The sequence below is a fragment of the Piliocolobus tephrosceles genome, chromosome 17, assembly GCF_002776525.5.
Source record: "Piliocolobus tephrosceles isolate RC106 chromosome 17, ASM277652v3, whole genome shotgun sequence".
In the NCBI taxonomy this organism is placed as follows: Eukaryota; Metazoa; Chordata; class Mammalia; order Primates; family Cercopithecidae; genus Piliocolobus; species Piliocolobus tephrosceles.
Genome location: NC_045450.1, coordinates 11,679,007 through 11,688,193, shown reverse-complemented (window position 1 = coordinate 11,688,193; position 9,187 = coordinate 11,679,007). Strand labels below are relative to the sequence as shown.

Genomic DNA, 9,187 nt, shown 5'->3' with positions numbered 1-9,187 from the left:
TAAAAATACAAAAATTAGCTGAGTGTGGTGGTGCACACCTGTAATTGCAGCTACTCAGGAGGCTGAGGCAGGAGAATTGCTTGAACCCACGAGACAGTGGTTGTAGCAAGCCGAGATCGCACCACTGCACTCCAACCTGGGCCACAGAGCAAGACTCCATCTCAAAAAGAAAAGGGGACATTGGACCAAAGGAAATCTAAATAAATGAATGAGATTATGCAAATATTAATAAGTGCTATCAAAAATAGGGTAACGGGGCCGGGCGCGGTGGCTCAAGCCTGTAATCCCAGCACTTTGGGAGGCCAAGACGGGTGGATCACGAGGTCAGGAGATCGAGACCATCCTGGCTAACACGGTGAAACCCCGTCTCTACTAAAAATACAAAAAAAAAAAAAAAACTAGCTGGGCGAGGTGGCGGGCGCCTGTAATCCCAGCTACTGGGGAGGCTAGAGGCAGGAGAATGGCGTAAACCCGGGAGGCGGAGCCTGCAGTGAGCTGAGATCCGGCCACTGCACTCCAGTCCGGGCGACAGAGCGAGACTCCACCTCAAAAAAAAAAAAAAAAAAATAGGGTAACAGTAAAGAGAGTACCTGAATGGGTCGGGAGCCCAGTTTCCCTTTGTAAACTCTGTCCTCTGTGTAATAGGTGTTAGATGGGGTGGTCAGGGAAGGCTTCTCAGAGAAAGTAGGAGCTGAGATGAGTAATAAGAAGGAACCAGCCACAAGAAGTGTCCAGACAGAGAACATAGTGTGCCTCAGCCTGTGATCAAGGGGGACAGGTCAGACCATCATAGGTAGACACAGGGGACTCCTCAACACAAGTGATTGTCAGAGGTGTTAGAGACATCCTCTCAGGAGCAGGCTTGACATCTGAGAGGCCGAGGTCGGTTTCAAGGGGAGAGGTTCCTCAACTCGTCTTCCTTCCCTCTTTAGGCTAGGTTACCAGAAGGAGCTTTGCTCCTGGGGTTTGTGCTTCAAGACTTGATCGTTGGGTTTTGTGGTTGTTTTAAGGCACAGGCCTTTTCTTTAATAAAGGAAAATTTTCTGTTTCAGATTACCTAGGAACAGTACGATTTGGGGTTATCACAAATAAACATCTTGCGAAACTGGTATCCTTAGTACACTCTGGAAGTGTGTATTTACATAGACATTTCAACACATCACTTGTAAGTATTTTGAAATCACGTTTATATTAGCGCAGTGGTTCTTAACCTTGTTTAGGTTGCGGACTCCTTTGAGAATTGGATAAAATCTATGGACACTCTAGAAAAGCGTGCATGATTTTATATATGAATGGAGAGTTCTTCCAGCCCCACCCTAGAGCCCAGGCCCCAGATTAAGAACCCATGCATTAGAGGGCTCTTGAAATTAATGTGCCGAAATTCTTTATTTGTATTCTTAGATTTTGATACAGACTTGAAAGTTTTTCTTCCTGGATAAAATTACAGAGTTACTCTCTTGGAGAACTGTTACTCTGAGCCTGTGTTTTCAGAAGCTAGGCTTCCACTGAGTGATGTTCTCTATTTATCTGTTTCTTTTATGATGAGTAGTAATGTGACATGCTTTTCTCCTTAGCTGATGTAATGGGTTTTTGAAGTTCTTGTCAAGTCACAGTGAGAAGTTGATGGCTTCTCATCCCAGAGAGCCTCAGTTTTCCATTGTCGCCTTTGTTCCCCAATTTCATTTGCTTTCTGTGGAGCAGCCTGAACTCAGCTGCTTCTGAGCATTGACCTGTGTCCTGCTCAGTCCTGTGCTTCTATTCTATTGCTGCTTCCTCAGTCACATCACTGAGCTGACTTTCCTGAAGTATTATCTCTCTCTCACATCATTGTCAGTAACTTACAGGTCATATACAGATCAATTTCCCTGCACCCAGTGTACCCAGCCTTTAACCTCTGCCCCCCTTGGCACAATGTCTGAGTCATGTGCCTTCGGAGGGACTATTGGGCCCACTCCAGGGGTGGCCCCTTGCTTGCCAGTCGCCCTGGCTTCTGCATATCTTCGTAGCCCAGATGTTGTGCTTTACTTCTTGCAGTTTATATTCCAAAAGTCAAATGTATTTTTGTGTTTTCCAAATAGAAATGTTTGAGTGTAGTCTGAGTGTGGTTTTTCAAACTCCCACCGTTCCACCTTGACAATCACTGCTGTAGTTGTTTCTCTGCCCACCTACGCTCCTTGTGCCTCTGCCTAAGCTGCTTTGACATCATCTGCTTTTGCTATCTGTCATTTTCCTACATCTTTCATTTTCAGCATGTTACACAGCCTCCATATATTTATTTATAGTAAAGGGTACTGAGAAAGAAATTGAAAGTAGATGGGGAATAAAAGGGAGGACTATGAGATGGAAAAATATATCAGGTTTACTGCTTCGATTTGGTAGTGTTTAAGGTTGGTTGGTTTGTGTAGCAGTAGAATTCCTTTTATCGAATGCAAGAATACTGGGATACCATTATTTTTAAAAACACAAGCAGTGGTTATCTTCGTTATGAGTCAATTTAAATCTTTGTTTTGAGGAGTTTTAAATATCTCATTTTGTAAAACCCTCTGAAGCACCCCTTTGGTAGTTCTGTTTGAAGCCAGTGATTTATATTGTTAGAATTTCAAAAATAATTTTATGTTCACATACATTGGTTGTTTGTAGCAAAACAAAGCAAAAAATCTAAGTGTCTCTTTCGTTTATTTGTGCACATAAAATATGATCCATGGCCTTGTGCAAGTTTAGGTCATTTTTGATTGATGAAGACATGTGTTGAGTTCCTGCTCTGTGCCTGGTGTTGGTCTAGTCTCAAAGGATACAAGTGAACAGAACAGACAGGCTGTGTCGCACAGAGGCGCCATTCTGCTCTTGGGGGGCAGCATTTGAAGGACCAAGGTCAAAATCGAAGTGAACCTTGACTCCATAATTTCTATTCCTTTAAATATGTCTTGGTCCTTTTATAAATACCCAGTGACGTTTAATACCTGTCCTTGGACAGGGTGGTAGAGGTTGTTACCGCCACCAGCTGGCAGGGAGAATTATTTGTTGATAGGTGGGTCTGTCTCAAGGCAGAAAGATGAATCACACGATATGGAAATTACCTCCTGCAACCACTTTTGTTTTTTCATCCACCCGTGAGGAAATGCTGTCTCTGGAGGAGCAGGTGTTGGCTGCACAGCGGGGCCAGGCCCCGCTCTGAGCCTGGGTTTTCTCACCTGCAGTGGTGGGGTTGGGACAGCACTGATGTGCCTTGAGCTTGCCCTACCTCACTGAGCTCTCCTTTTTCCTCTGTGCCTTTGTCCTTCACAGGTCTTCCCTAGGGAGGTCCTGAACTACACAGCTGAGAACATCTGTAAGTGGGCCTTAGAAAACCAGGAGACGCTCTTTCGGTGGCTGCAGCCACACGGAGGCAAGAGTCTCTTGCTGAATAACGAGCTGAAGAAAGGACCAGCGCTGTTTCTGTTCATACCTTTTAATCCCCTGGCCGAAAGTCATCCTTTAATAGACGAGGTAAGAGCTGTGATGCGAAAATCACCTCATGAGGAGTCGGGAAGCCTCATCTACCTGGCCCCTCTCATCGCGCACTTAGTCGTTTACTCTGGCAGCTATGGCTCCGAGCATTGCTCTTTGCCCCTCCATATGGGTAGGAGAGAGCCCGTGTGTAGGACAGGGATTGCCGCAGCCTCTCTGGCCATGTTTATTGACAGCTATTAGCGTCTGAAGTGAGTGGGAAGAGGCAGGGAAGCCACACTGTGCCCCTCTAGAGTAGGACCAAATGCTCTCTTCTGATGTGACTGCTGTTGAGCTTCCTGTTTGCGAGGTGAAACGGAGTGGTAGGAACACAGGCCGAGCTTAGTGAGGCCTAGGAGATGCCATTGTCTTGGGGGTTTGGCCAGACTGCCAGCCCTGGCCATCCTCAGGACAGCAGAGGAGAGCAAGCAGCAGCAGTGATGTTGGGACACCTTGTTTCTGTGAACCTTCCTTGTCGTGCAGAAGCCAGAGTGGTTTTCAGAGGCAGCGCCATTGGAGCCTGCTGTTCCTGCCTGTCTTTGGCTTCATCTGGTGCACCTTGTCTGGGTGTGAGTTTATTTTCTACACGGAGCATTTGGAGGCACTTAGAGACAGCAGGCATAGTACGCAGAGCGAGCCTGGGGTGGCAAAATTGCATTTACTGAGGATTTTATTTTTTCTCTCCCTCAAGGATCCCTTAATTGGCCAAAACCAATTTCAGACAGCCAGCGTACCACTGGCCAGCTAAGCAGATGCTGCCTGTCCCTGAGGCCCTCAGTGCTGGCCTGGCCCCCTGCCTGGAGGGACAGGGAGGCAGGACTTCTCGCCCAGCTGGATCCCTCCCTTTGCTGTGCTGGAGTCTTTTTGTTCAAGTTAGGATTCCCCCGGGGAGTATTCTGAATGAATACTGCTCTTTGGCTTAGAGGAAGAAAGAAGAAAGAAATGAAATAGCTTTGTTTCTTCCCCTCTAATTAGGGAGGACTCAGAGTAATAAAACTATTTCTTTAGAAAATTTTCACTACATGGATGTTTTGTGAACCGAGACACCATTTCAAATGACTAGGGCTTTACTGTATCTAATATTAATAGCCTTAAAGCTCGTTGTAGGAAAGGAAGGTTTTGGTGTGGCTGTGGTTGTGGATTTGGAGCGTTCTCTCCTGTCTGGTTTGGGTGTGTAGTGGTCCTGGCAGGGTTGTCTACCCAGAGGGTTGTGGTTGGAGTTAGGCACCTGGTGGGAAGACTCTTTCTAGCCTGTTGTTTCTGAATGAGTGTCCCCTCCAGCAGTCTACAAATCCTCTACCTACCAACAGGCCTCCTTTTTATCATGGTTTTGCCTGTGACTCCTTTCTTTGAGGCTTCCATTGTCTCTGTGAGTAAGTGCATTCCCTTAACCTCAGCGCGTGGGTGAGATGACCGAACACCAGGCAGCATCTCACCGTTTTATGAACTACTAGACAAGCAAAGTGCCTGTCCAGCACATTTGCCTTTTTGTTTCAGGTCAGTTTGGCAAATGTTTACTGAGCACTGCACTGGGAAGCTCCAGGGGAGAAAGGATGGATGCAACACCATCTTGTCCTGTGGTCTTAGAGTCTTGTCCAGTACAGGGAGTGAAAGCCTGCCTGTAATTCAAAGTAGAGGATGATCAGGCCCAGGGTCAGGAGGAACCGAAGGAGGGAGGGTGCCATCTCAGAAAGCGGGGTCCTGGACGGGGGGCGGTTAGCAGAGGCTTTGGATGGGTGAAATATTCTAGACAGACTTGTAGGGGCAGCCAGGATCTTCATGGGTTGAGAAAAACTTATGGGAAGGAAGGCCCTGAGCAGCAGCATGAGGGACGGGAGTTGCCGCAGGTTTGGGTGTTAGGAAGGAGGCTGGAGTTTGTGGTCTGCAGGAAGGGCTAATTGGGGAGAGATCTTGAAAAAGCCTTTGGAGGAGAGGGCCTTGCAGACTTCTCTGAGGATTTCAAGATTAATCATAGTCATCCAAGACTTTGTCTTCTCTTTTTTTTTTTTTTGAGTTAGGGTCTGCCTTTGTTGCCCAGGTTGGAGTACAGTGGCCCGATCTCAGCTCACTGCCTCCTGAGCTCAAGTGATCCTCACACCTCAGCCTCCCAAGTAGCTGGGACTACAGGTGCACGCCTCTACACCTGGCTAATTTTTGTATTTTTTTCTAGAGATGGAGTTTCGCCATGTTACCGAGTCAGGTTTCAAAAGCCCTGGGCACAAGCGATCGGCCTTCCTTGGCCTCCTAAAGTGTTGGGATTACAGGCATGAGCCACTGCCCTCGGCCCATACAAGTCTTACCGACAGTGAAGAGATGCAGCCAGAGCTGTGCGTTATCATTATGAAAGCTTTTCTGGCAGCAGGGTTCCAGAAAACTGCGAAGCAGTAAGAACCTGAACTTGGGTGGTAGAGGTGGAGGATGGAAAGTAGGGTCTATGATCCAGGAAATTGTGACACAGTGACTAAAGATGAAGAAGCCTTTGGGCATTCAGGTAAGGTGGGAAGGATGAACGCTGTACTTACGCAAGATAAGCTGTCAGTTCATTAGCTTGCTGACCGTGAGTTAGGTGGCTTTATTTTTCCATTACCACCTTAGGCCTTATATTGGGCAGAAAGTTGAGGATGCTTGCATTGTTGAGAAGAGAGAGGTCATCTTAGAGTGAGTGGAATAAAGTTGCGGGCATACTAAGCACCGACATTCTGGACAGTTGTGCTGTGGTGCATGTAGGATGCCAGTCAGGAGTGACCATATGGTTTCTGCACCAAGCCCATACTGGGTAGCTGCTTCTACACACATGCATACTTGCATGCATACCCAGACACATGCCTGTGTGTACACACACACGCAAAAGCACAGATCCTGACACCGGTGTAAGGTCACTGACACCCCGGTGTCTCCAGAGAGTTCTAGAGAAGTTTTAAGACGTTGCAGTGTGTATTACACAACTCGTTAATCAAAGGAAATGCTTACCTCAGCCAGCAAAGAGTCTTCGTGACTTGTTTTCTATTTTAAAAGCATTTATTTGAGGCATTCACATCATCTGAATCTTGTAAGCAAAGGCGCAGTTATCATGTTCAGACTCACAGATTTCCCTGATTAAAGAAAATAGAAGGAACCATCTACTCTGTGAACAGTTAAAGTATTTGCCAAGATTTCCTTAATTATTCACATGAAATTAAATGACATCAAGTGATACACATAATGTGACATAACTTGAGTTGTGTTTTCAAAACTGCCTGTTATGTAAAAAGGAATAGAAACCTAAATACCCCTTCATAGGAGAAAAATGATAACGCCTAACTCTTTAAGAGCATTGCTAGCCAGGCACGGTGGCTCACGCCTGTAATCCCAGCACTTTGGAAGGCTGAGGCGGGCAGATCACATCACCTGATACCAGGAGTTCAAGACCAGCCTGGCCAGCGTAGTGAACCCTCGTCTCTACTGAAAATACAAAAATTAGCCGGACATGGTGGTGTGCGCCTGTAGTCTCAGCTATTTGGGAGGCTGAGGCAGGAGACTCGCTTGAACCTGGGATGCAGAGGTTGCAGTGAGTCAAGATCGCGCCACTGCCCTCTAGCCTGTGCAAGAGGAGCAAAACTGCGTCTTAAAAAAAGCATTGCTGGTCGGGTGTGGTGGCTCATGCTTATAATCCCAGCAGGATTACAAGCCCTGGGAGGCTGAGGCAGGTGGATCACCTGAGATGAGGAGTTCAAGACCAGCCTGGCCAACATGGTGAAATCCCGTCTCTCCTAAAAATACAAAAAAATTAGCCAGGCAAAATAAAAATAGAAAGAATTAACTGGGCGTGGCGATGCATGCCTGTAATCCCAGCTACTTGGGAGGCTAAGGCAGGAGAATTGCTTGAACCCGGAAGGCGGAGGTTGCAGTGAGCTGAGATCATGCCATTGCAGTCCGGCTTGGGCGACAAGAGTGAAACTCCATCTCAAAAAAAGAAAAAAAAAAGCATTGCTGTAGACCGAATACTTTCTTCAATTAAAAATATTATTTACGTGGCTGCTTTGTTTATGAGATACTGAAGATAAAAGAAATGAAGAAAGACTTTTCAAGGAATTTTCTTCTCTATAATATAGTTAGTGATCTCCTACTTGGACTTCTGTAAAAGATTACAGTAAATCTTGAAGTCTTTTAGAGGTTTTTGGGGGAGTGGGTGGGAGTAGTTGTCTATTACTGCGTCTTTGAATATAAAGCAGTACCAGGATGGGGCCAGAGGGCATCTGGGCTCTTCATGGATTATATAGGCTTGACCTTGTTAGTACTGCATACTGTCAGAGCCTCATCCAAAAACCACTGAGATGTTTTTGTGCAGGGGAAATAAAATTTCAAGCACCGGCCTATCATCTAAAGTGACTTCTTTTCTTTACCCAGTAGTTTTCTGGTGGGTTATAAAGTGACTTTTTATATGCCAAGAACTATTGAAACAATTTATTCTTCTGTACAAATATGTATGTTTTGAATTAACTATAAATATTACATGTTATAAAACATTTTTTTTAAACTTGTTTTTTTTAATTGGAAATTACACTCATTAAATTGTTTTACACACACACACAGAACGAAACAAAATCCTGAGTGACAGCACCCTGTAACTAACTGTGGTGAGATTTGATTCAAGTTGATGCACTCTTCTGTTTTAGAGAATAAATGCCTTTGGATTATAACTTACTTGTCTTTCTTTCTCAGAAAACCAGAATGGGAGGTGGGTAATGAAATACTCTTTTTGGAAATGGAAGAATCTTAGAATAAAATGTAAATCCAAATTGTCAATACTGGCCTGACGGTAAAGTGGCAAATCTTACCAAGAAAGGGGATTGTGTGCATTACTCTGAGCTGCCGCTTATTCATCAGGGGTTTACTGAGCATTTGTTATGTGCCTGGCCCTGTACTGGGCCCCGGGGATGGCAGGATAAATCCAATGTGGCTTCTGCCCGTGAGGTTCCATAAGCTTGTGGGAGAAGAGGTCTGTCTCAGCAGAAGCTTGTGAGACTATAGAAGGGGCCTCAGGGACATTGGAGGTGCAGAAACTAGCTCTTCCTGGAATGAGAGTAGGGCTAGCTTCCCTGAAGTAGCTGCCCTGGTGCTGGGCCTTAGGAACAGATGGAGGAGGCGGTGTCCCCAGCCAGGCCTCCGTAACAGCGTGGCATTGCAGGAGGGCCTGGTCTGTTCTGAAGAGGGTAGGGTGAGACTGGGAAGCCGAACGGGCCAGATTGTATGGAGGTTTTATCTTATGGGCAGCGTATCATTTGGCCCAGGAGTGCCATGCCTGGGGTTGTATTTTTAAAAATACAGTAACCATCTCCCCCTGCACTCTCATCTACCCCCCTGCGGATTCTTGATGATATGTTCCCCCTGCGGATTCTTGATGATATGTTCCAAGACCCCCAATGAATGCCTGAAACCACAGATGGTACTGAACCCTGTATATACTACACACAAATTTCACTTTTCTTCACAATTTCATGGGTAGAAGATTCGTTCTTACCGAAGATCTTAGCAACCTTATCGTTTGTTTTTTTTTTTCTTATTGAGACTTTTGCCATTTCACTTAAAGGAAGCATTTTTGGCTTCTCTTTGGCATATGTGAATTGCCAGCATCACTACCCTTGCACTTTGGGGCCCTTGTAATAAAGGGTTACTTGAAGACAAGCACTGTGATACTGAGACAGTTGATCTGATAACTGAG

At 45.7% G+C, this 9,187-nt stretch overlaps 1 protein-coding gene across 5 annotated transcripts in view; it reads left to right on the top strand.

Annotated features, from left to right (window-relative positions):
- TXNDC11 (thioredoxin domain containing 11) overlaps positions 1-9,187 on the top strand; it is a 70,045-nt gene that overhangs the window by 47,517 nt on the left and 13,341 nt on the right. For all 5 annotated transcript variants that reach the window (XM_026446652.2, XM_026446655.2, XM_026446653.2 and 2 more), the window contains 2 exons: positions 1,053-1,165; positions 3,286-3,486. In XM_026446652.2, the coding sequence (XP_026302437.1) occupies positions 1,053-1,165; positions 3,286-3,486 (314 nt within the window). The remainder of the gene's footprint in view (positions 1-1,052; positions 1,166-3,285; positions 3,487-9,187) is intronic.